The following is a 27954-nucleotide window of genomic DNA, read 5'->3' on the forward strand; positions in this document are numbered from 1 at the left end:
TTAACAGTTTAACTTTGATATATTAGTCGATTGCACTAAATGAGACAAGGAATGTTAGTTTTGATTTTTGAAACATGGCGAGCCTATAGATGTATTGTCGTTGAAGTGTTATTCATAATGTATTCGCCATATCTTTAGCATAAATTATTGTTGCGAGTAATTGTAAATATATGAGCCGAACAAAAAACAAATATCAAATCCATAATTTACGTGAATTTTCACTTGTTATGAAATGTTTCTCTTAACACTGAAAATTGTGTTTAAAAACCGTCTTTATTTTAAAATTTTTATAACAGTGAAAATCGTGATTTTAGACTTTTTTACTTTTCGGTTTTGCATTCGATTCCTATATTTACAATTACTGCTAAAAAGCCAGTATTTCTATTTCCTAAAACGCGTTTCAATAACATTGGTTTCTGGAGACAAGAAGCATTATGCAAATTTTTGATAGATAGAAGGAAGAAGCTGACAAATTTTGTCAAGTGTTCCCAATTTCATTGACATTTTTCAATGCAACTATTCCAGTTTGACTATGAAGCTTCAACAAAATATAGTCTGAAGTTTTGAATTAATAATTTCTACTGAATAGGTCCTGTGATCTCACATTGTGCAATACACTTCCACTGTTGTGAGCAGAAGGCAACTTCATGATGGCCAGCAATGGTGTCTCTTTCATGTAATCTGGAACAAGTCTCATCTCCCTCACTAAGCTTGGGAAGCTATCCTTGTAAGAGTTTTCCCCAGAGTGCACTGAGCCAAAAGGACAAGGATTGAATTTGGCAAAGTCGAACTTAGGAAGTCTGGACGACTTAATTATGGGGTTGATTGGTCGTCGGAAGAGTTTCTGGTTAAATCCCACAGCGGAGTAATTGTCGGATGTCTGAAAGAGCTCATTGATTGCAATGACATCTAGCTTAGAATCAGCTTTGAGTGAGTGCATCGAATAACACAGCTAAATTGGCATTGTTTAATTCAATGAAATTGGCAAGTACCATAATGCCAAATGACAAATGCTGAAGTTCTCCCGTGTTGAGGAATTTTGCTTTTCACTTGTAAGAAATCGTTTTCCTTGGACAAAAACGATCAAAGCCCTTACGCGGTAATCCTCGTTTTGTTCGTTATTTCGTCGTTATTTTTATAAGACGACTTAAACGAAGGAAACTAATGAAAACGAAGAAAACGACGACAGAACGACGATTTCTTACAAAAAAGATTTGTCCTCAACACGGGCTCTGATCTCAATCAAAAGTTCCTACATAGAGTACTTGAATATAACTTACACAAGGCTTGATCTAATACTTCTACAACTTTCTCAGTGCATGACACAACTGCTCCATGACTTTTTAGAGCCACATAAACTATACGTAAATGACTGAATTATAGGCATCTCTGTAATTGCAAACTAAAAGGGATAGAAAAACAAAATGCAAAGTGAGCTATAATTTGAGACAAAATATGTAGGTCATCAAGTTTATACAAAAAGTTCAAACATATAAATCTTTGCAGGTTTTTGGCATCACAATAAGTGAGCAACATTATTTTGTGTCCTATTGGTATCTACAGCGTCCAATAAATTGCCATTGCTAAACATTAATAATTGAACATAGCTGGCAGCTTGCCAGAAAGTAGCCGCAATAGCTTCATAGATCTGCAGTCTCAAAAAACAGTAAAAAAGGCAGACCAAAAAATTCGTCTTTTCATTGAAGGCTGATATATTATATTTTGGTTAAAAATCTGTATTAGTTTTTGCTGCCTCTATTAGATGCTCTCAAATAACCTTCATTTAGAGTGACAAACACCCATTTGACCTTATCTCTTTGAATTAAAGTAAATAAAAATCAATTTCAAAGTGAGGAAGTCATTTTTGAGAGTGAGGTAAGTCAAGTGTGACCAAAAATTTAATCACGCGAATGAACAAAAAACTCGCTCCACTAAGAGCGAAAAATGACGTCACGCACGCACTTCAGTTGAAATTGCATGAACGAATGAATAAAAAGCAGATTTGAAGTGGTTGTGACGTCATATGGTCGTAACAAAAATCGCGACGACGAAATAAAAAACATAGCCGGAAGAATTCCGGAAGCGACAAATTTACTCGAAGCATCAAAACTTCACAAAAAAACCGCAATTGAAGCTAAAGCCATTACTTTTTGTATTAAATCATTAACTCATTACCTCCCAGGTCTGACCTACAAATTGGTGAAATTTAAACTACTGTCGCCAAGAGAAACAAAATGCAGCAAAATTTTACATTATTGAAAATTTTTGGTAACGTTAAAAAAGTCCGAAATAATTAGGATGGTCAAAATACTGATATGTTAAAAAAGCTGACAGGTCTATCAATTGCTCTCAAATAATTCATGATTCTAATCTCAAAAAGATCGCGAAAGCAAACGGCAGATAATAATTTTAGAAACTAAGTTCAAAAAAGAATGCTCAAATTTAAGAATCAGAAAACCACTACAATTATATTTTTAATCACTGCATTTAAGAGAAAAACAACATAGACTTCTTCCTTGATGTCTATATCCATCCATTGATGTGAACATGATTGCATACTCATTCAAAAATTAAATTAATCATGGAAAAGACATAAGCAACAGAATAATAATCAAAAGGCAAAAAATCGTTTAAAAACAATACCAAGGCCTCAAGAAATTTGCAACAAATGGTAATAAGTGAAAGTCTTGGAAAAAGTTTTCGAGCAAACTCTCAAGACTGCCTTATGTAGAATGAAATCAATTGCAAACCAAAGAAATGACGAAAATCTAAGAAAAAGCTGAAATCATTCAATCATTCAAACAACTGATAAAAATCAATATAGCAAATATAAATGTAGGTGACAGGACAAAGCTAGAATAATACAATTCATAAAGTAAAGATTGTGAACAGAATGAAAGGAACACAGTAACAAAAGTCAAAAATCAAATTAAAAAAATCAAGAAAAACGAATACATTTCGTTGTTCAGCATTCGAGACATAGAAAAGACAACAAGTCATCCGAGATAAAGATCCATCCTCCTAAACAGAACAAAAAAAAGAAAAAGCAGAATTCAAACATATGAAACATTAAAATATTTTCCAAAAATTTTTGAGACTTCACTTATGAAAAAACTATTTTTTCAACTGTTTTTTCAAAAACTTAACGCAAAAATGATTGAATTTTTATTGCAACGAAACTAATATCCCTCATATTGCACAAAAAGACTATTTCTAGTAATTAAAACCAAAATGTAAACAAAAAACTGAGTAAAATTCGAAAAAAATCGGATTAGCATATGTACAATTTTTTAAAACAAAATTATGTCGAGGTAGAAAGAGGCATCGAGTATATGAATTATCAAAAAAAAGTTGCTATATTAACTAATTTTTGACAAAAAAGACGGCTGAAAGATCCAAAAATGAAGAAATTACTGGAAAAATAAAAAAAAATAACTCAAAAATCAAGAAATATGTGCTAAATTTGAACTTCAAACGCATTTTCAGGCTCTGCAAAACACTGTGGTATCGATTTCCGAGTTTTACATTTCAATATAGGATCGAATAAAAAAATATTTTTACAAAAAAACCAATTTACAAGCAAAAAACGGCCACTTGGACAAAAAAATGGTTATCTATATGTGCCATTCAGTCAAAAACTACTCTTCAAAGTCAAAAGTCGTTCACTAAACGCAGCGCATGATCAAAAAACTTCTCTCGCTCAGAAAAATTTAGTTCACACGGCAATTTAACTCACTTTCGCTTTTAGGTCAAAACATGGTCTGAACGAATAGTACTTCCGGTAAAAAAAAATTGAGAAAACCAACTCTTCTCCGATTCGTAAAAAAGCCAAGAGAAGGCCAATAATAGCGTCAGCTATCGCTGTGCGGCTATTAAAAAACATTTCTCTGCTTCCACATAGTGAGTCGCTATATAACAACATGCATTGCAACTACCCTAGTCTAGACCTGGAAATTATGAAAAGAACTAACAATCCCCGGTGGAGGTAAATATTATGTAAATTACACGGTCCAGGACCGTAGCTAAATTCGAGGCAAATTCTTTTCATAAGTCCAGCCAATTTTTCTCATGGGTGGAGTAAAAGTCATTTCATAAGCATTTTGGGTCAAACAGGGCCTTTTAATAGTTATCTTGGGTCGTGCATGGTCTTTTCGAGTAAAAGATTTTTCATAAGTCTGATTTTTTAACAATTAAAATCAGAAATTTTTTGCAACAAACAAATTCAGAAAACATATTGCACCAGAGCAGTCCAACTTAGAAATCAGTTGGAAAACAGCCAAAAGAATTTTGCCATTTGTGAGAAAAGCATTTATCAAAGCTGGACTATATTGCCACAATAGTTGCTTGAGTCTAACTTTAGTGGTCTTCTTCCCATTAACCAGGATAAAATTGTAGCCTTATTCAATTTTTCCCTTTCAAATTTATAATTTATCATTTTTTTAAAAAACGATGCAGGTTTTGGTTAGAATATTGGTTCCTTTAAATAGCAAAAGATGAAGGAGCAATGATGCTGATTAAGTTATAAGCGATAGTTAGCAATAAAATTGCACCTAATTTTCTTCCAATTAAATTTTATTGCCCAGCCAAATTCCAGAACACGCTTTTTTGTGTACCCAAAATCGAGGACGGTTGTTTTAGTTCCAGCCAAGGTCGAAGATTGCAGGCAAAGCCCAGACAAATTCTTTTCATACCAAAAGTCTATCGAGGACAGTCTTTTGATGCCTTAAATCGGTTGAGGACGGCCTATTAACATTTCCAGGTCGAGATTAGGGCAGGTGTCATACCAGATACGAACCATAGTAATAGCAGCAGGCAACTGAGCCAATGAGACTGGATTCTCTAACTGTCTTTCGTTGCGCTTCTCTATCAAGGCAGCTGTAGGCTCTCCACTATCCCCTTGTGGACTGTCATCACCCTGGTTATCTGTGGCTTGCAAGTTGAGTGAGTGAAGGAAGTATTCGAGATGGTGTTCTGGACCATTCTCCAATTCAACACTTGCATCTCTCAGATGTCTGGCTATGGATCCGGCCACTTTGCTTTTCATGTGTTTGTTCTTCATTCTCAAACATCACCAAGCCCAAAATATTATCAGCCACAAATATTTCAAATCTAAGACAAACCTTAAGAGTTTTTAAAATGAGAAATATTTTCGATAAAAACTCACGATGAAGCGGGGTAATGTATTTTCAATCCTTTTTTGATTTTAATTACTCCTTGGCAATAAGCTTAGTAATTAACATTCACGGCGGATATTTAAAAAAAATAATTTTGAGATTGCTCTGTCTCATTCTGAGGCGCTCGCACAAAATCACTCACTCGCCGCCAGATGATTCCAGACGATGACAAGGAAGGTTACATTAAAATACTAAAATCTGAGCCGAGGTCTGATATTTTCTCAGACATCATCCCTCATACAAAACAGAGATATGTCTCCCAGACAAATACTTGCATAGTATTATATAATTAAATACTTGCACAGAAGGGGGTAAATTATATACGAGTCGGACTGAATTGCCAGATGGTGTGAAGTGTGAGGATCTATGAAGTAAAGATATGAACCTGTTGGTTGTTGATTGAATCCGACTGGCCACCGATGACCTGCGGCTCAAAGGACGACTGGAAGGCCCTTTTGCAGACGAGCGACTGCTGGCGTGAGTTGCTGGTCTGAGTGGATCAGGAGGTGGTTCAGTGCCGAAAAACAAGTTCCAGTTCTCCTCAATCGATGGGGAGGGTTCAAGTTTCCAGAACTGGTTCGATCTGTTCATATCTATTAGGTGGTATCGGGTTGTGACCTTTCTGTGGTTCAGCCTCGCATTGTTCGAGTAACTGTGTCCCATTCCAAAAAGAATGTTGGTATCTTCTGTCGACTAAAAGTTGAAGTTGTGTTTTTTTTGGAACAGAGAAATTGCATACATCACCTCATTACCGGTCAAAACAGATCCCTTAATTCAGTTCAAATTCTCCTTATTTTAGATCAGTGGATTTCACTTACGGCAACTTGAGCAAAACTTACACAAATACGGCAGTGTTGTCCACAGAGGGCTTTTAGAGCCATTTCGCAGACAAGACTGACAATACCAAAAAGCCTACACTGACAGAATTTTGTGAGTAGATTTAAAAGAAATAATGAAATCAAGAAGCAATTTTACATTCTTTAATTCCATTATTTTTTCTTATTCACTTATATGTTTAATCGATGATTAAATGCATAATTATCCCTTCTTCCATAATTGAGATTATTTTGTATAATCAAGGGCGAATAATTCTGATTTACACAAATCGCGAAATCTAATTACTCAAATCGTCAAATCGAATTGGTTTTGCCTTTTGAAAACACTACCACAAATTCGTCTGTGTTTTCACCAAAAAGCGTCTGTGGACAAGACTGACTTAATCCCCTCAAAACATTTTAATCCAAGCCAATTAAGCGAACATAAAATTACGTGTGAAATCCACTTGCGCGTAAAATCACGTTGCATTCGATACAAGAGGCGAAGAAGCGAACATTTAATCAAGCAATGTGTCCCATGCCGTTTTAACTCAAGGAAGCTCTCGGAATTAGATAGACCTTGTTTTTCGCATTTCATAACTTTTGTTTTGCCTCAACCATCTTTGCTTCAACCGCTGAACAGATTGAATGTGAGAGGACGATAAAGCAAAACAGAGTCAATTTTCGTAATACATAGGAAAACTTTTCAAAAAAAAACTGCGAAAATAAAACGTAAGGGTGAAAAAGTTTGAGGAAACTATCGAAACGGACTCATTTTTCCTTGCAAAATTGGTATTCAACGCTTTAAATATCACCATCAAAGACCAAAAATACAAAAATTCAACTGTTCACGCCAAAGGAACTGCTATATCCAAATACAAAATCCAAATAGACAGATAAAAAAGTTTCTGAATTTAGAGAAGAATTCAAAAATTTATAAAACTTTTGAGAGTTGCAAAGTTGACATTTCAAAATTTTCTGCATAAAAACAATGGAATTCATAATCGACTATTTCTGCCAGAAGATTGCAACCTAAAGAACGCGGAAAAAGATTCTTTTCTCTCTTCACCATTAAATATATAGATCTCTAAAAAGCGCACCATATTTTTTGCAAACATTATGACGAGTTAAATTATCATCGTTGGCAAACCATTTACTACTCCATACGAAAAGTACAAAGCAGTAATTAAAAGTCAGCCAATTTAGGAAACATTAAGGAACATGCAAAGCGGACTGAACTCCAAAAAAAAACAAGAAGTATTTTTGTTTTAAAAATCACAGAAACAAAGTAATCAAAAGAACAACAAAAGTTGACCAAACAAACAGCCAATAAAACGTTCTGAAAATTTCTGAAGCATTAAAGTTTCGAAATTAAGTGGCCATTAAATTAAATTTTGAAGCAAATTACAGATAATCACGTGCGACAGTTCCTTGATTGTTGCAACTAGGGTACAAAGAAAAGGCAGTCAGAAAAGAAAGGAAGATAATCTTCGTAAAAAAAGTGAGAAGTCTTAATCCGTATAATAAAAAATTATTTTGAGATTCTGACCTTCTTGCGAAATTAATTCTTGATAACGTGCATCTAATTAAGTTCTACTAAAGAATGAAGTAAAAAAGACAACCAACGTTCGAAAAAGGTCAAAACTGCACGTAATCAATGCAAAAACAGGGATTCAAACTCATCAAAACCATTGGTTACAAACTGAAACACTTATGACGATCAAAACAATTATCAATAAAAAGCACACGCAATCACCAAAAATGCGACTGAGCTATGACGTAAGGAATAAAAAATGGTGCCGAAACCCAAAATTTTGCCAAATAGTTCCATGTATAATCATTTTTTATCGGTTCAACTATTTTTCACTCAATATTTTCAGCCATGCACTTAGGACGAATAGCTTGAATGCGAGTTTCAAGCCTGAAAAGCCTATTAAGACGCAAGAAATTGAAAAGAAATAAAAACAGAAAAGCCAAAAAAATCACTTGCTCAACTCAAGTCACTAAAACCAATTGCTGCCCAATGAGTGCTTTGAAACGAAAGCAATTTTAAAAAAGATGATATTGCTGATAGGAAAAGTAAAAAGTAGAAAACAGCACAAAGATAACTGTCAACAAACTTAGCAATTTTAATTGAAAATCGCTTAAAATGAAAACTCAAATGAATGCAATTTTTAAGAGACAATACAGAAGGTACAGAGCAAAACAAAACAAAATAAAGAGGATTTTTAAGATACTAAAACTGTTTATTGGGGCAGTAGAGCAATAAATTATTCATAGAATAAATTAAACAAAGATAACGTAACAGAAAGCAAATTTTATCAATTCTTAAAATTTCATAGTGTAGACCAATAAATGGGTGAACTAGAAATTAATTGACAAAACTCCTAAGGATAAGTACTTGAAATAGCTTTTGCCTCAATGTCTTTCTAACCGGCAGCTAACAAAGCAAAAATTAGCATCAATGAACCTCAATTTAACCAGTGAAAGAATATCAAAAACTAAATTATAGTTTGTTGAAAATCTCTTGCAGACGCATAAGTACATTTTAACACACCGAAAATTGCATAAAATGTTTTTGGTGGATCTCTGGGAGCATATTTTTTTATCCAAAGGGCTAGTCAGTTTTTCTCATTAAATCCATCCGGTAGCAAACCAATTTTCGTAAAAGGTTTGAGGAATCTACATTGTGCTTTGCCTTTTTGCAAAATTGGTATTCAATGCTTTGAATGTCACAATCAAGGACCAAAAATGCAAAAAAAACTCTTCAAGCCAGCAAGAGTACTATAATACCTTTTAAATTCTAATAAACAAACCAAACAAATTTTTCTGAAAAAAACATTCAAATTTTTTAAAACTTCTAAAAGTTGCAGAATGGACGTCTCCAAAACAAATAATAGTGCCTAAAAGCCATGAATTCAACAAATTTTAAGTCCGAAAGGAAATTTTTCAACCTAAAAGTCAAAGAGCGACAAGAGTCGATTGTCACAACTAATTGTCAAATTTTTCATAATCGACAACTTCTGCCGGAAATCTGCAAAATAAACAACGATCAAAAATATTTTGTTTCTCTGGAAAAACAAACCACCATTAAATTTATGAATGTTTAAAAAGCACGCACTGTTTTATACAAAAAAATGTGAAAAAATAAAACATCATTGAGGGCAAATCATTTAATACTTCATACAAAAAGTTTAAAGCAGTAATTAACAATCAACTAATTTCGGCAACATTAAGTAACATGAGAAAAATTTTGACTGAACTCTAAAAAACTAAAAATTGTCTTGTCAAAAATTTGTCTTTGCTTCAAGATGAAAAGTACTTCTTACAATCAAAATATCGAAGATCACGTTGAAGCAATTTTCCCTTAGTAACATTGGATACGACTCTTTTGTTTTAAATGAACTTATAATTCTCATTTTTTTTAAAATTATTTTACAGTTCTTTCGTCACCTATTTTGTAATTTAAAACAAAGCTTCGCCAACTTGAAGTTCGAAAACCACACTTGTTGAAAACTTCTAATTCACGGTTCGAACCGAAGCAAAGAAATAGAGTCGAATATTACGCAAATGGCACGGATTTAATTTCGTGTTAATTTTGTGTCAAGTGTCTCATTGTTCCCAATGACCTTGTAAGACGTGTTCTAGAGCTTACCTTTGTTAGGGTACTTCCTGAACTGTCTTATGGTTGTCTCAAGAATACTAGTTAATCTTAAGGCTTACCTGACTAACTAAAGTTCTATTCCTCTAGTCTGTTACTCTTCTATCTGAGCTTCAGTAGACGGTGCACGGGCCCCAATGCTACGGTCTAACGTTTATCTCAATACAAAACAAGAGCGGAGTAGAGAGAGAGAAATATACTCTATTATTAAATCAGGATGGTGACTGGTACTGACTAAATTACTTTCTCTTCTGCTGAGAGAGGGTAGATGGGTAAACACATAAAGGGAAAGAAGGATAAAATAATATATCATTTTTATCCAATCAGGAAAGAGTATTTCAGTCTTTTTCTGAATAAAGTCTTTCAAATATTAAATATTCCTTTTTGGAAGTCATGCCTGACTCCATCTTTCCGGGGTTTAGAGTTGTTTTGAAAGTCTTCCAATCGAATATAGTAGAATATAGTTTATTAATTTCTCTGTAGTCTCTCTGAAGGATTTTCTTTCTTTTTTGGTTGTGTTGCTTGAAGATCGGCTCGTCTGTGAGTCGATTCCGAAACATCGGTTACCCAAAGAGCAAGGAGTGAACATCAACAACCACAAAAGTATCTATTCCACCACCACACTATCCAGTGGGCGGAGATCCTTCTGGGTAGGCCCGTCGTTGATGTTGTAGGCGTCCTGATGTCCGGCGTCGACTTACCTGACTTACCTGGTTTGCTTGGTTTGTTTCTGTTAGCTGTTAGATGTTAAGAATCGTTTTTAGATTCACTACATGTTCTAGATATACGTAGTATCCCTTCCGGTTGGAAAGAAAACTTAAAGATGTATGTTATCTGTTTTTGTGTTAATTGTTATTTAACAAGCTATGGTTTTGGTGGTGACATAAAGGAGATTATGTCAACGAAATGGCGAATAACGTTTTTGTTTTCAGTGACATGTGATTTGTCGGCCATGCTGATTGTTAATTTTGTTATAGAAGTTGAACATGTTTTAATTAATGCCCCTGTTTGAAGTCATGAGTTATTTTAATGGCATTAGTTCTAACAATTGTTTTGTCATACTTCTACGATTGCCCATTTGTGAGTTGTTACTGAGGAAACATTTTCCGTGTCTGTAAGATTGTGAAAATGCTGCTTATCACTTTGCTATATTTTTTCATTTAGCTGCTAGTTTCTTATGAATTTTTTAAAGGGTTACAGATCTCGCTTATAGTAGTTTGCAATGGGTATACACACGAATGACAATTTCCTAATCCCAATTAACAGTTATTTCTTCAACTTCATGAATTAATTTAACGTCTCTGTCTGCGCGCTTACGATCTAAGGATCAACGTTTCCCGAGATCTGAGTACTGTTTTCTATGTGAATTGTTACAATGATATTGGATTGTTAGTTGTTACTATTGCTAACGTCGTACAGTAGCTGCTTGAGTTACATTTATTTCATGTATTTTGTTTTGTCACTTTTACAAACTTGCATGTGAAAATTTCGATTTGAGTGAAAATTCTGTTTTCTTTTGTTTTTAACCTGACTGTTTCGTATATGTTACTCTATTTTAAATTTAGAGTTTGTTATAAATAATAAATTTGTAATGTACCTTTTGTATGGTTAGATTGCAAATTGTATTAGATTGTAAATGGTTAGATTGTAAATTGTATTAAGGTATTCAATATGTTATAATCTGTTTTATGAAAAAATGTCATGTCCTATAGTATTGTGTTACTTACAGTGTTGTTAACATGGCTTATGAGTCATGTATTCAAATGTTATGCATATTATTCATGTGTTTTGTTTGTTCTGTTTTTTTTTATTTTATTTGCCTATTTGCTTTATTTACAAAATTGCCTGTTTGCATTGCATATAACTAACTATGGAGAAATCTTTGCATATTTACATGTACAGTTTTAAAAAGCAGGTTAGGTTTTGTATAAGTAAAAACAGATTTTTGGTTTTATACTGTTTATTTCAAACTGATTAATATCTAGTGATAGAAATAAATTTGGTTAATGGTATTATAAGTGAAAGATTATGATTCAAATTCAGTGATCTACAATATGGATTGAATAGTTGGGGAAATAGATTTGGGATAATAAAGATTAACAAACATATGCAAGGATTTACAAACAATCAATATTAAAGTCTGTTATAGATGGAGATTGAAGTCTATTACCTACTGAGTCCGGGAATTGTTACTTGTTACTTTCCTTTTGTTGTTACAGTTTCTCTGTTTGTTTTGGATAGTTACCCCTTTCACAATAATGGTTGTATTCCTTCAGGAAATATTCGTCTTTGGAAAGATAGTATCCAAGTAAGTTAATTACGTCTTGTAAAGGAGTTTCCGTTATCGATGCTTGTAGTGGGTTACAAATCTCTTTTTCTGTCTGTGGTATCTTTCTTTCGTTATTGAAGGTTAAACGATTCGTGATCGCCTTATTGGTCACGCTCCCTGTCAGGTGGTAAACGTGATATTCTTCGCACGGTTCGAGTGCTTCTAAGGGAACCATGAGCGGTCGCTCTGGTTCGTCTTTGGATTGAAATACGTAATAATTTTTAATGGGATCGAAGTTTCTCAACGTCCCTATTGTATAGCTCCATTTTATTCTGTAGCTGTAGTTTAAAAAGTACGGGGAAGAAAATTGATCATTGATGTCTATGAAACTTTTAGAAGCTGTATATTGTTTGTCTCGTAAGAATGTATAATATATTAAGTTATGTATCAACTTTGTCTCATGTACTCTGTAATTGTTACTTTGTACATCTTTTGGCGTAGGGTGGAGTAGGTTGAAGCCTAATTGAAAAATCTGATGTTGCTGTGTGAATGCGCTATACGCCGAAAGGTCCTGAGAGGCTTTTGCCACTAGGAAATCAAAATTACAAGTTCTTGGTAAACGGAACTCATAATCGTAATCATAGAGGAAGCGTTCCGTAAGACTGTAAAATTGTTTAAGTTTGGGGTACAGAGATTGATGTATTTTATCTCTGCCCATATTTTTCGTGCTCCTTTTTACAGTGTTTGTATTTTCCGACGGAAGTGGTGGAAAAAATTCTGATACACGGTCTTTCAGTGTATGTAATGGTGCGATGAAGAAATTGTATGATCGCGAATCAAAAGGCATTTCCGACCAATTTCTGTACGATAAAAGTGGATTATAATTTATTCCGTGTGGATTACTTAGTGTTTTCGGGTCTTTATCTTGAAACCAGACCGTCTCCATTACCGTTTCGGTCGGAGTTTGTTCATTTGTCGACTGGTGGAAGAAAGACTTTCTGTTATTTGAGCGGGGTGTCACCGCATATGGAAATCGTAGATTGTTAGTATTTGGAACTGTTTGTCTTGTAAATAAACGTTGTCTAACGTTGCTTTGTGGTGGGTAATTGTCTGATGGTGGGGGTGGTCGTACTGGCGGGGGGTAATTTGGTAGAGGTGGTGACATATATGTGTTGCTAGTATTTTGGTTATAGTTTTGTCTTGGTCTTGTGTTCTGGTAACTATGTACAGCTATGTTTGTTCTTTGTTCTGATATGTTACTAGTACTATTATTACTGGTATCAAAGGATTGAAGATTTCGTCTATTACCAAATTTGTTGTTTATTTTCCGTGCTATCTCCTGTGGTGTCTGTACGTGTTCCTGGTTGTTTTCCAGTTCGACTCTAAATGTGGTGACTTTCTCGTTATCTGTTATCATGTTACTTTCAGTCTGTGTTCCACATTCAGACGCACAGTCCCGAATTGTTCCGGGGCTGGATCTGCCTGATTCACAGCTTAGTTCTCCGTCCTCTACTTCGTATGAGAATGGCGAGTCTGATTTATATGGTGATTCGTAGTCCATGTTCGATGCCATTGTTGAATGCTAAAACTCAAACATGTTTAGTCTAATCTAGATTATGTTTATTGTTTATTAATATTTATGTTACAAAAAGTTTGTTACAAACAGTTTGTTTAATATTTTGTTTCCGTATTGATATATATTTTGTAGTTAGGCTGTTATCTGGTTTAATCCTTAGATTTTGTTCGTTATTTATAGAAGGTAGAAAAATTTGGCTAAGTAATGGCATGAGTGTTGTTAGTTGTTACTGAAAAGTATTGTTTGGTTTAAATTTCGTATGTATCCGCTGAATGAGTATCGTAGTATGTAACCTCATTCGTATGCGGCTGATCGTTTTTAAGGATGTCTAAGCTATAGCTACGGTTTTGTATTTTGTTGTTTGTTAATTTTAATTGATTGAAATCTATAGGTGGTGGATTCTGTATCTCCAGAAGTCTTGAAGTTGGTATGAGTTTATGTTGATTATTTTGATTATTTGATGGTTGGGGGATTTCATATGGTGTTTGTTGAGTTGTTTGTGTTTCATATGAATACGGTTTAATCGCATACGATTGTTCTATAGTAGGTGCGCTTGGGATTGGTACAGGTATTGGTATTGGTGGTAGACTACTCAAACGTTGGTATGCTGGAGGTGGTGTTATTAGTTGTGGTGGTATTGGCGGTAGTGGTTGGGTTTTACTTTCGTCTATTGTCGTTAATATTTCTGTTTTATGTTTTCTTTCTGGTAGTGGTGGTGCTTGTTTCTTTGTTGGTGACTCCAATGTACGTAGTTGTAAACCATGTTCTGTCCTGCGGATAGTAGTGTTATAGTGTTTATAGTTCGTATCCACATAATTTTCTGTCGTTTTATCTCTACGAGTTAATGTTGGTATTTCTGTTGAATGTCTTCTGAAATGTTGAATATGTATTCGTGAATTATTATGTCCTTTACTGTAATGTGAATTGTTATCATCATTATTAATGTCGTTATTATTGTCGGAATCATCTTCCTGTATTTGTGCAACTAGTTGGGTTAGTGTTTGTGAGAATATTCCAAAAATTCCTGTTAATAATGTTTTTGTTATACTTGCTTGTTTCCCAATCGCTTTATGTATTGCAAAAGCGTTGTAGAATTTTATAATTAGGTTTGTTACAAATAATATCATGCTCATCATCGCATAGATGATAGCCATCTTTTCAAGTATGTACCATGGCCAACCAAAGATAGATAGTATCTGATCTTTCAGCCATGCTGCGTCGAAAATTTCCTTCCAGTTTATACTTGGTTGATCAATCTGAAAGTTATATCCATTTATGTTCAAGTCTTTTAACCATTTAAGTGAATGTTCATAATTTTTGTATGTTTGTAATAATCCTAATTGTTCTAATTCGAGTAGCTTTTGTGCGTTAGCAGATTGTGCTTCTTGAAGCGGTTTTTCGCGATCACTCATATATTCGTGTAGTAAATCTCTTTTTCGTTCTTGTATTAATTGTTCTTTGCTAAATATTCCACTTTCAATGAGGCTTGCTTTGCTGAACATATTATCAAGTACTATTTCTTCCGGTGATATTGTTTCTAATATTGTTTCTACTTTTATTGGATATGGTGTCAATCTGTATCTTACTGTTCCTTCTGTGTCTATTGAGATCAGTTGATCGAAATTACTATGTGAGCATGGGACTGTTTTCGCCCAAAGGTATGTTTGTCGTGTTAGTTGATGTACGTATTGTACTCTATTTTTGTATAGTATTGGTATTTTGTCGTAGCATTCACGTGTTTGTGGTACGTATAGTGGTGATGATTTCTTTGCACATTTGTACATTTTCATCACATTGACTCCTTCTTGTTTCACAAATATGGATCTATCTCCTGTAAGGATGTATCCTAATAGTGGTGTATTCTTTTGTACTTGTGTTAGTGTCAATTGTCGAATATTGCGAGTTTGTTCGCATATCTGTGAATAGAATTCTATTGCCTGTAGACTAATGCGTGAATATATATTACTCATATAGAGGTCCATTTTCATTTGTAGATGTGTGTTCTCGTTTACAAAACCGTAATAATAATTTTGATGTTCTTCGTCTTCATCTCTTGTGTATGCATTTGACATAATTTGCTGTGGTTTTATTTTTATAAATTTTTCTTCTTCAAATTTGTCTTCTTTTCTTGTTACTTTAAGTCCTGTATGCATATCAAAACCATATTCGTATATTATATAGATATCATCGTATTCTGTTTTATGTAACGGTTGTGGTGATCCACATTCTCGTTCAACTAATGGGTAGATTTCAAATCTTGTTGCGATTGAGGATGTATCATTAAATTTTACTTTTTGTTTTACATCTGGTTTTTGTACTGATGACCATTCCGCGTTTGTTTCTATCCAATATCGTTCCTGATACTTAACCATATATGCATCAAACCGAATAAGTTCGAATAGTTGGCAATGTGTCTGGGGTTCCCAAATGATTGTTGTTTTTGTAAATGGTGTTGGTAAACATTCTCCCTTGTGGAGATCACATGGTAGTTTTGTTCCCATATATGATATTTCTTTTGTATCAAGGTTTAGTATTAATGAGACTTCTTTTATCTCTAGAGTCCAATCTAAAATGTCAATTCTATTTTGTTTTTTGACGCCTGAAAGGCAGTTTGATTGTGCATTTTTGATTTCATTTGGCACCCACATTGGGTTTGTATAATCATATACTAATCTTCCATATGGTGGTACCATAGGAGTGTCTACTTTGAATTGTATATTTCCTTGTACGTTTTCTAGTCTTTTTTGTAATGGTGGGTTTGATAAGTAATTGAATGATATGTTATGCCTTGTTGGCCTGTATTTTGTATTTTTAAGGAAGTTAATTCTGGCGAGTTCGTTACGAACTTCGTCTGGGTCCAGGATTTTCGTTCTTCGTGCATCTGATACGTAATAGCTCGGTCTGTTTGCTCTAATGTAATGAGTGTGTTGTGAACACCATTCTACTTTTTCTTTGATCGTTCCTGTAACAGCATATGCTTTAATCTCTACAGCTTGTGCTTTTGATAATAATTGAACTTCTGTTTTTGTCATTTCTAAGTCTAATGGTTTAAATTTACATGTGCTGATTTTGTTCAGTTCGTAGTATTTTACGTTTGTTATTTCTTCTGCGTCGCAGTCGTAGTGTTCGATAAAAATGTCTTGAGGTCCTACTGCTGATCCATTAATGTTTTGTCCTTTCAATTCAACGTAATCTTCTTTTGTCTGTCGTTTGTTTCTTTTATTATTTAGTTGGAATTTTTCCAAAATACTGTCTGTTAATTGTTCTCTGTAAAAATTCCAATTTCGTGTCCATTTATCTATGGCTATTTCCCACATTTGTTCGTAATCTGTACTATTCTTGAATTCTTTTAAGTCTGGTGATGTATACTTTGATGGTAATTTGTATATTTCCGTTTCAAATTTTGTTTTGTTATTAAATACATGATCCATTAACTTGTTAAAGTTATCTTGGTCGGTTACATTTATGTTATTTGTTTTTGTTTTGTTTTTCTTTTGGAAACTCTCTATATGTTTTTCCATACGTTCTTGTATGTGTTCTTTAATTTGTTCTCTGATATTTTGTTTTATTTTATATTTTGATCTTATTTCTGTGTCTATTTTCATATAGATAAATAATGTTATTAGTAATAATATTAGTATTATGGATTTTAATTGAAGCGGCATGTGTATGATAGTCCTGTGTGGGGATTATAGAATGTTGCAAATCCTAAAGTTTGTTTAGTATATCTGTCAAACTTATAAACAAAGTCAATACAAATAAACGGTGCTGGTGTCGTTGTTGTTACTATAGATGGTGTTGTTGCATGAAATGGATGATTGAATATCGTATCGTATTTAATCGTTGTATTAAATTTTAGTTCTAGAGATGGTGTTGCTAGAACTTCAAGTGCTGTATTTCGTTGGCAATGTGTTAGGTTTAAGGTATTTGTAAGTCTACTTCTTGACCAATTTGTGAGAGTATCTCCAAGATTAGTTGGTCCGTATAATGGTGGAGGTGGATTCCAGGTCTTATGATCTAATGGAAAAAGATATGTATGATCATTAGTTCTACTTAAAGTAGGGGGGTTTGGATTTAGTACTGCTGTTGCTCTAGTTCTACCGGGGTGACTTGATGCTAATCTTAATTCGGGTATAAATGATGCTGGTGAGAGTATTGTATTTCGTGGTGGTTGTAGAGAGTTTGTTACTTCTACTTGTGGTACGCTGAATGAGGTGTTCGAGGAGGAAGATTGTTGTGATCTATTTGGTGTAGTGTTCGTACTTATCGTATTTTGCGGTGAAGTTGCTGACCAAACTGAACTATGTGGTGAGTGTACTGGTTGTACACGAAAGTGTTCTTGTACAAAATTGAAATCTTGTCTTTGTTGTGGTGTTGGCGGTAAAAATGGGTTAGCTCGAAGTTCTGATGCTGTTGGTGTTGGAATAGTATGAACGCTTGACTGGTCGCTTGGTGACGCGATACTAGAGTTTGTTAGTGTTGGTGTACCTATACGACTTGGTGGTTCTGATTGTTCTGCTCCTATAGGTCTTATTATGTTTGATTCTATATCAGTTGATCCGTATGATACTAATGTAGAGTCTTGTGTAGGAAATGATAGTGATGCTCTACGTCTGCCTCTTAGTAGATGTCGTGTATCTGTTCTTGCTCGTCTTACTGTATATGGGTTTTCGTTTTCGCGGTTTGTTTCTTCTATTTCTGGTGATGTGGGTATATTTGTTAAGTCTGTTACTTCGTTGTGATGTGGTCTTTCTGGGTGATTGTTACTATTGTTTTTATTATTTGATGAAGCAATTTTTGCTGTTTTTAGATCATTTCAGGCTCCAGAACCTGGTCCGGGTGGTGGATGTTGTATGTACGGTGGGGCTAGTATAACTACTGGTATTAATTCTTGTTCTGGTTGGTGTGTTTGAGCTCCTAGGTTTGTAATCCAAATTTCGTTAGTTGTTAGTCTAATATTTAGTTGATATATGACAATGTTACCATATAATGGTGATGTGTTGGGGAATCCAATTTGGAGGTAGAACTTTTGTGTATGTAATGTATGATATATCGATTCTTCAATGTCTGGGTTGGGATCAATTTTTATGGGTTTACAAAATATTCTATTAGTCCTAAGCACATACGTACGAAGAAGTATATTATAATTGCAATTTTTATAAATTTAAATATTTCTAATTCGACAATATCTATGTTTGTTTTACATAGGTGGTAAATATCGGGGTGGGTTTCATGCATCGGGTTATTGTACTGGTGGGCTTGCATATACGACTCGGCGGTTGCGTATAACTTCGCTTATTGTTACAATAGCTAAATATGTCGATATTATTACAATGCAAGGTACTAGGAGTATTGTTAAGAAGAATATTACTTTAGATAGTATAAAGTAGATTGTAATTAAGGTTTCGTTGAAATCTATTTTTGAAACTGGTAAATAAAATGTGTAACTTTGTTATTAATTATGTAAATGTGAGGTGTAATGCTGCACTGAAGAGTGACAGTTATTTGCTCAATTGTAACTGACACTTAACTGTGCCGCACTACAGATATTATTATACAGTATTTATCTGTAGATTACTATTACGATTACTGGTATCATATCCTAAAGTATGTGTTACAATATATTTGTTAAAGTTTTACTCTTTGGTTTTATCGTCAAGAGGTGTTGTATCGTCTATAATTGTTATAGCGTCTTTTTTACATACAACTATAAAAACTGTTTTTAGTTTGTTAAGGTCAATACATCGATCTGTTTGGATCTGTTGTTTCAGTAAGTTATACTCTGTGATTGTTTCGTTACAAATGGTTATGTGTTTTAGTAATTCAAAATGTTTTTCTCCCCAAAATAGTTTTACTTCTTGTCCGCTTTCTGTTTTTCCTTCAATAATAAATAAACAATCTTTATCGGAGAATTTACAAATTGTTGTTCTTATACTATCGTTATCAAAATGAATGTGGTTTCCAAATGAGTAATCTAATTTTGCAAAGTTTTCTCTTTGGACTTGGATTTTTATACAAAACTGTTTTCTGTTCAAAGAGTGCAAAAACTCTGACACTTTTATCATTGGTGGTTTTTCATCACTGTGGTGACTGTAGTGATGGATTAATCTTTGGGAGAAGAAGTTCAAATAGTTTAATGCGTAGTTAAAAGGATTCAGCTTACCTGGTGTTGTTGAATTGTTGAGTGAATAATTATTGAAATATATGAATTTCTTTTTGAGATAGAATATTTTTAGTCTTAAGACTAAATTTTGTATTTGTGGAGTTTAGAATTTTCAGTTTAGCTGAGTTTTTTCGCAAATTTTTTCAGATTTTTGAACAAGTTTAACGGTTGTGGTTTGTGCGAGGCAAAATCAGAATTGTGATTTTTACTTTCTTTTCGAAGGCTCTCTATAATGTTGGTGACATTTTCATATCTTCCGTTTTTCATTTTTTGGATTTTAAGTTGTCAATTTCAATAATTACTGGGTCCAATTATGGTGTTAGTTTCCTCGTTTGATGAATTGGTTACTCTTCTGATTGTTACGATACTCTTTGTTCTCGAGATTTTGTTTTCCTTGTAATTTGTATATTGACATTTGTTTGATGGTTAGATGGTATGCTTTCATCATGGTATGTTAATTCTTTCTTGGTGCCAATTATATGGTATCAATAAGCTTAGTTTGTTGTTTCTCTGCCAATTATGCTATTTCTTTTGTTTTGAAGTGTTCTCCCTATCATTAGGATGGTTAGTTAGTGATGGTTGGTGGCGTTAGCGGGATGGTTAGTGGTGCCAGTTCTTACCAATTAGCTTGGTACCTTTTGTTCTAATTAGCTATATGGTATGTCTGTTGTATGCCTTTGATGGTGCAACTCTGCAGATGGTGCAACTCTGCAGATTTTAATTATTGACATAAACGAAGTATTGACGTAGTTGAAATGTTTATTTCATCTACTAATGATCTTAGTAAGACCTGTCTTGTTTAATCACCATTGTGTTAGGTGAAAATGTTGATTGGTATGTTTTTGTTACTAATTGCGTCTGCATAGAGACTGTTTGTCTCTAACGTTCGTTGTTTAAGATATCTTTGTTCATAATTGATGGTGTCAATTTGGTATTTTCTTCCCTTTAATTGGTTTTAGTTTTAGTTTGGGTTTCTAAAGATAACGTCCGTTTCTTTACTAATGATGTCTGTGACATTTTAGTTGTTGGCGTTTGTTAGAATAATATTGTCCGTATTTTCACTAATGAGATATATAACGTCCGTTTTCTCACTAATGAGATGTACTAACGAGGTATATGACGTCCGTATTTTAAATGACGTGTTAGTTAATGACGTATGTGTGGAGTTTTTGCAAATTGGTTTGCAAAAAGGAATAAAACGTTCCTATTATCGAAGATATCTTAGCCGAAACGTTAAAATGTATTATGGATTGTTATGTGATTAATATATCTGGATGTGTTCGAATGTAATGAAATAGAAATGTGTATTTGTGTTTTAGATCAAGTCTCCGATGATTATGTAATGATGGAGATGACATGGCGGAGTGGTGGAGATTCTGTATTCCCGTTATTATTTCGTATGGAAGAAGTTATTCATTATAGCTGAAAGTTGTTATTTGCTGAAAGTTTGTTATTTGCTTATTCGGCTTTATTCGTTTATTCGTCTATCTGACACGTTGTTGAAGTTGTTCCGCATGTTTATTCTTGTTATGTTGTACTTATTATTTTGTAACTTCCGCTTTTTCGTTTATACCATGTTACGTTGTTAATCAATTGTTCATTATTTAATTAGTTCTGTTTCCTTATTTTCATCGGTTTCCTATGTGGTTAGTCATCTTTGTTGCCCTATTATTCCGTAAATGGATTATTCTGAATTGTTAACAGCTTCGAAATATCTATTCCATTTCGAGAGTGTTTACGTTATTATAACACTCTTGTTCTTTGATCTTTGGTTCTTTTGTTATTGTGTTGTGTTTCTTTGTTTACTGTAAACACAACTATCTCATAATGTCTATTCCAGTTTTGTATATTTTGTTACTTGCTTTCTTGTTTACATGAGAATTTACCCTTGTTAATCTTCAGTTTGAGGTTTCGTGGGCTACTATCAATACCAATTTGTTTTTGTATATTCTTTATGGATATTTTCTTTTGTTGTTTGTTTATTTGTTTATTTGATTATTGTTTATTGTTTCATCAATAGAGATCTTTGGTGGAGATGTGTGTTGGTGTACCCCATGGAGATGTGTGTTGTTGTCAGTTAATAAAGACTCTTCAGTTTTGAGTACAGATATTCAGATATTCAGTTGGTAAACGTTGACTGTTACATCTTTATTTGTGTATTTTCCCTGTTGTCTTTCATATATATATTTTATCCCTGTAACTAAAAGGTGTTAACGGTGTTAACGGTGATGATATAGCATTTGTTAAAATCATTTGTTAGAATCAGTATTTGTTCAAATCATATGGGTTTTACATCAGTTTAGACGATAAGGTTACAATTAGTTAGCTTGTATAATTTTCATGGGTTAGAGGTTAGGTGAATTTGAGCACCTTTTAGTATATTTTTGTATTATTTTTTATCTGTATTATTTATTCGATTTCAATTTATGTGTACATTTGTTATATCTGTTTTAATTGGGTTGGGGGGTTGGGATTCTTGACACACAGGGTCGGGTTAGGGGGAATTTGTGTGTCTTGTATAAATACTGAGCATGTTAAACGTAATATGTAGATGTTAGACACAAAGAGTATGAATACTGAACACTTAATACTGAACACGCAAGGGAATATACGTGTGAAATGAATGAAACGAATAATTTATAGTTATTTCTGTCTGAGTAGTGTATGATTATTACGTTACGGGATAGTCATGACAGCTATTAGTAGTGCCCATTAGTTGCACTAGTTGGGAAGTATTAAGCTATTAAATAGGAAAGAACTTGCTAGTTGTTAAATTTTACACTGGTTTTCGAGTATGAGATTTATTTGATAGTAAGGAATGGTGTTTTGCCTGTGTAGATATTACTTTTGAATAATAATAATATTATTATTATTATTATTATTATTATTATTATTATTATTAGTATTATTTCTATTGACAAGATGGGGGAATTGTTATTTTCCTTTTTCGAAGATTATAACTATGAGATTGTGTTATTTCATCGGGCGGTGTATACCGTTTTGATGTTGTTTGGGTATTGGGTTGTTTTAGCGTTGGGATTTCTTCCGTTAATAAGTAGTTTTGTAATTCTAATTTAATATGTTTTTCTTTCGGAAAGTATGGTACAATATGATTTCTATGTATTGTAATGTGTTTATTAGTATTGTCCTTCAGTATGTATGTTGTTTCTGTGGGTTTATCAACAATTAAATATGGTCCTGTTTTTAGAGGTAGTAGTTTCTTTGAAACTCCGTCAATCTGTTGTTGATTTGTGATCAAGACGAATCTGTTTTTATCAAGTGGTTTCGCTGTTCTGAACCTTGAATTTAATTCATCAGTTAACCTTTTTCTGTTTCGTAATATTTTTGTTATGATTTGATATGTGTCATTATAATGTTTTTTTTGTCAAGAAACCATTTTGCGAACGTTCCGTTTTGTAGTTTTGCTATTTTTGGGTGACTGAATTGTTTATCTAAGTGAGTATGTGCGGGTTGTGTTTTGCATGTGCTTGTTCTTGTTGGGTTACAGTTTCCCATCTCGTCTGTAGTTGTTCCAAGTTTAATCTTTGTTGGTTTTCTTGGTTTTTGGTTGAAAACAACTTCATAAGGTGACATGCCTAATCTTGTCTGGTATTGCGTATTATATGCATACGGAAAGAATTTTGCTTTTCTAGACCAGTTTTGGTACTTTTCGTTGAGTAATGTTCTGATAAATTGTCCAATTATTCTATTAGTTCCTTCCACTAATCCGTTTGTCCAGGGTGCATATGTTGTGCTTGGTTTAAATTTGATTTCAAAGTAATTACAAAGGTGTGTTAATTCTGTATTTATATATTCCGATCCGTTATCGGAACGAATTTCTTCGGGTAGTCCGAATCTCATAAACCAATGTTCAAATAATGCTGTAACTGCATAGTGTGCATTGTTCTGAGGCGCACACATTATTGTAACGTAATGTGAGAATGCGTCTACTATTACAAAGATAAAATTATTTCCTTCAGATGTAGGATGTATTGGACCTTTTGTGTCTATCATAATCATTTCATTAAAGTATGTTTTTGTAGGTGCTAATTGTTCTTGCTTACTTTTTGTTTTTGTGTTAGCGAAAACTTTGTTTGTTTGACATTGTATGCAGTCTGCGATCAGTATCTTGATCCAAGTTGTTAAGTTTGGGAAGTAATATTTTTCCATTATGTTTCTTTTTGTTTTTTCAAGTCCCGTGTGACCAACTGTATCTACGCAATGGTTTTCGTAAAAAACACATAATAGTAATGTTAGTGGTAAACAGATTCTTTGTATTGTTTGTTTTTTTATTCGAATAATCATTTTCATTATGTTAGTTTTTTCGTCAATTGTAATTGATTTAAACTTTCTGTAATACGCGAATAGTCCTTTATTTCCGCGTATGTCCATTGTTACTGAATGTGGTTTATTGTTATTTTTTTTCCACATTTTGACTTTATGAAGTACTGGATCTATTATTTGTGTTTCTTTAATCAACTCTTCTGTTACTTTTGTTTTTTCATCATAGAAAATATCTGTTATTTTTGCATGGTCGAAATTTTGTTCTTGTTTTACATTGTTGATTAATCTAAGATAGTCATCGTCATGATGAGTTATGTATGGTCCTTTTTGGTTTTTCTCTATGATTAAGTCATCTTTTTCAACAATTGGTGATTGCCAGTTTTTTGTTTTTGGTTTATATTTCGGTACTAAATTTGTTTTGGTTTCGGTATTATATTTTTCATATGATATCGGATGGTATTCGTTTTTATCAATGTTAATTTCAAAGTAGTTGTTGTGTATATTGGTTAGAACTGGATAATGTGTTGTGTCTTTGTTATCGTTGTTTGTATTGTTGCAAATGCTGTATTTGCATTCTAGGTTATTTGCAAATGGTGTTTTTGCAAAGAAGAATTTTATGTTTTCAGGTATTTCCACTGTAATATCACGTGTTTTTGTAAAATGTTCTTCATCTATTGTTCTACTGAGTAGATCTGGTAAAGCTAGGTTTTTTCCTTCAGTCCATATAATATGTAAGTTAGGAAATTTCATTAGTATCAATTGAAATCTGTAAACTCTATGGTTTGGTTTATTCTTTTGTGTGAAAAGGTAAATGATTGGCTTATGATCTGTAAATAAAATAATTGGGTGATTTGAACCTGTTAATAAGAATTCGTATTCTGTGAGTGCGAAAATAATCGCTGAACATTCTCTAATTAGTGTAGATAGTCTCATTTCAATCGGTGTGAAAAGTCTAGAATTTGCTGATATTAATCGCATTTTCTTTTCAGTTGGATGTTGTTGCAGTAATGCTGCTCCAATGCCTGTGTTGGACGCATCTGTTATAATGTAAAATGGTTTTGTTGTATCTGGTATTGTTAATTCTAGGTTATGTGTTATTGTTTTTTTCATTTGTTCAAATATTTTTTGATGTTCTTTAGTCCATTTGAAATCATTTTCTTTGTGTAATAGATTGTATAATGGTTGTAATATTGGTTGCATTCCATAGACGTATTTGGCTAAGAAATTTATTGTTCCGAGGTATCGTTGTAAAGCTTTCATACTTGTTGGAGGTTCCAGTTTTTGGAATCCATCAATTCGTGATGTAAGTGGTTTTACTTTTTTGTCTTCGATAATGTGACCTAAGAATTTTACTTTCTTTAACATGAAGTATGTTTTATCGGGTGCTGCTTTGAGATTTTCTTTAAGCAGTACTTTATGATATTCGATTAGTGTTTCAAACATTTGGTCATAAGAATTTGTTTGTATAAAGATATCGTCTACGTAAGTGATAACTGTTCCTTTTCTGGTCAAAGTGTAAAGGAAATGTGTTAGTATTGATGCAAATGCTGCTGGTCCGATTGACATTCCGTAGAATAATCTTCTAAAACAATATTGTTCGTTTCCAATTGTGAAATGTGTATATCTCATCGATTCTTCGTCTAATGGTATTTGGTTATATGCACTATTAAGATCTGCTGTTGTGAATATTGTTCCGCTTATTCTTGTTAAAGCTACATCAACTGGTTCAATTGGCCAGTTGCACTTTGATTCATCTATCATGCTGTTCAAATATCTTGCGTCTAGTACAATCTTTAAAGATATAATTTTTTGATCTTTGATATCCTTGATTGTTTCTACTATCTCTGGAATTTCTATTATGGTAGTTATTTCTTGAATGTGATCTGTATGGTGTCCGACTTCTGGAGTTGTTATATATTGGTGATGTCGGTGGTAGTTGTCTGCCATTGACATTATTTGAGTCAATTCTTCTATTTGGTAAGTTTTGATTGTTTCTCATGTGACTGTAAAATGATCTTTCTTTCGGTCTTGTAACACTACCTCGACGTGGTCTCTTGAAACATCTTCCCTTTGTGTGTCCATGTGAGCTACTTGGTATTTGGTTATATGCACTATTAAGATCTGCTGTTGTGAATATTGTTCCGTTTATTCTTGTTAAAGCTACATCAACTGGTTCAATTGGCCAGTTGCACTTTGATTCATCTATCATGCTGTTCAAATATCTTGCGTCTAGTACAATCTTTAAAGATTCTCCTTTTCGTAGTATTATTACCGGGTTTGTGAATGTATTTCCTGTTGATGTATTTCTTGTAACACTACCTCGACGTGGTCTCTTGAAACATCTTCCCTTTGTGTGTCCATGAGAGCTACTTGGTATTTGGTTATATGCACTATTAAGATCTGCTGTTGTGAATATTGTTCCGTTTATTCTTGTTAAAGCTACATCAACTGGTTCAATTGGCCAGTTGCACTTTGATTCATCTATCATGCTGTTCAAATATCTTGCGTCTAGTACAATCTTTAAAGATTCTCCTTTTCGTAGTATTATTACCGGGTTTGTGAATGTATTTCCTGTTGATAGTTGTTCTTTATTTACAGGTGCAATTATGTCATATTTTTTGAGAACATCTAATAGTTTTTGTATTCGTTCTCGAAGATGTATAGGTACTTTACTTATTCTTTGTTTTTTGAATATTGCATCTTTTTTTATTGGTAAGTTCAATTTTACTTTTGTTTTTCCTACGTCAAATTTTGTTGTTGCGTAGACTTGTCTATAGTCTAATATGATTTTTACTACTTTTTCAAATTCTTCTTGTGTTAAGTGTGAATGTTGAAAATCAAACATTTTTATGAATTCTTTTTCTTGTTCTGAATATTTGTTAATGTTAAATTTGCATTTGAAGTTTGGTTTTCTTTCAAATGTTGCGACTTGTTCAATAGTTTCGTTTTCTTGTATGTTTAATATTTCATCGATATCGTTTTCATTTTCGTATGTCAGATGGTATAGTGCTTGGAATAAGTCTATAGAGTTTGTTTGGTATAGTTCGTTATCTTGTTTTTTGAAGCTAATATTTCTGTTCATGAAACCAATGAGTCCTGTATTTATTGTTATTCGGTGTCTATTTTTGTTGATCAATAGTATGTCCATAAAGTATTCTTCGTCTGAGGAAAAATCCTTTATGTCTGTAAATGATACGTTATGATATTTGTTTATTGGTTCAAAATAGAATTTCGATTTCTGTATTGTTTTATCATTTGAGTGTTTCATTTGTTTAAATATTGGTATTGGAAATGTTATGCTTTTCTGTTGATTTGGTTCTATATAGATTGTTTCTCTATTAATGATTGTGTATAATCGAGAGTAGTAAGGATAACCTTTAGTACTATTCATGTAGAATATAATATCGTTGTCTAAATTTGTATTTGTATTTAATGTTAGTTTGTTGGTATTAACATTTATCGTCTCGATATATTCTTTGAAGAATGGTGTACCCAGTATATTATGATTGCATTGTGTTACATAGAAGTACATGCAAAAATTGTTTTGTGGTTTGTTTCTATTGTTAGAAATTCTGTCTGGTGTTAAATTCAGTGTTACTGTTCCGAATGTGTCTATTTTTGTATTATTTGCAGCTGTTAGTGTTTTGCTTGCTTTGTCCAATATCATTTCTGGGTTATTGTATTTGATTTCATTCCATGTATCTTCATTTAGTAGGTTTAATGTTGCTCCTGAATCCAATAGAAAATCTATTTCTAACATAGGTTTTTGTTTTGTAAAGTCCTGTTCAAATTTCTGATATTGATACATTGGTAATATCCATGTTGGGTTGCTTTCTAATGTATTTATTACAGTATTGCATGTATCTTCATTGGCATTGTAAAATTTATCTAGTATTTCCTGATCTTCGTCTGAGGACTCTGATGTGTACTCATATTCGTCGATTCCTGGTGGATCGTTATTTGATTTTTCTTGTCCTACGCTATTTATTCTGTTTTTGCTATTGTTGTTTCC

General features: G+C 33.2%; 1 protein-coding gene across 1 annotated transcript in view; it reads right to left on the minus strand.

Moving 5' to 3' along the window:
• Window positions 1-432: 432 nt before the first annotated feature.
• The window catches only part of LOC142343131 (uncharacterized), a 46937-nt gene continuing 19415 nt past the window's right edge, over window positions 433-27954 (minus strand). Inside the window, exons 2-4 of the mRNA XM_075394818.1 lie at window positions 5560-5867; window positions 4796-5060; window positions 433-880 (exon numbers count right to left, since the gene is read on the minus strand). Of these exons, the coding sequence (XP_075250933.1) occupies window positions 569-880; window positions 4796-5060; window positions 5560-5867 (885 nt within the window). The 3' untranslated portion in view covers window positions 433-568. The remainder of the gene's footprint in view (window positions 881-4795; window positions 5061-5559; window positions 5868-27954) is intronic.

This window comes from Convolutriloba macropyga, chromosome 7 (genome assembly GCF_964194025.1).
Source record: "Convolutriloba macropyga chromosome 7, txConMacr16.3, whole genome shotgun sequence".
Classification (NCBI taxonomy): domain Eukaryota; kingdom Metazoa; phylum Xenacoelomorpha; order Acoela; family Convolutidae; genus Convolutriloba; species Convolutriloba macropyga.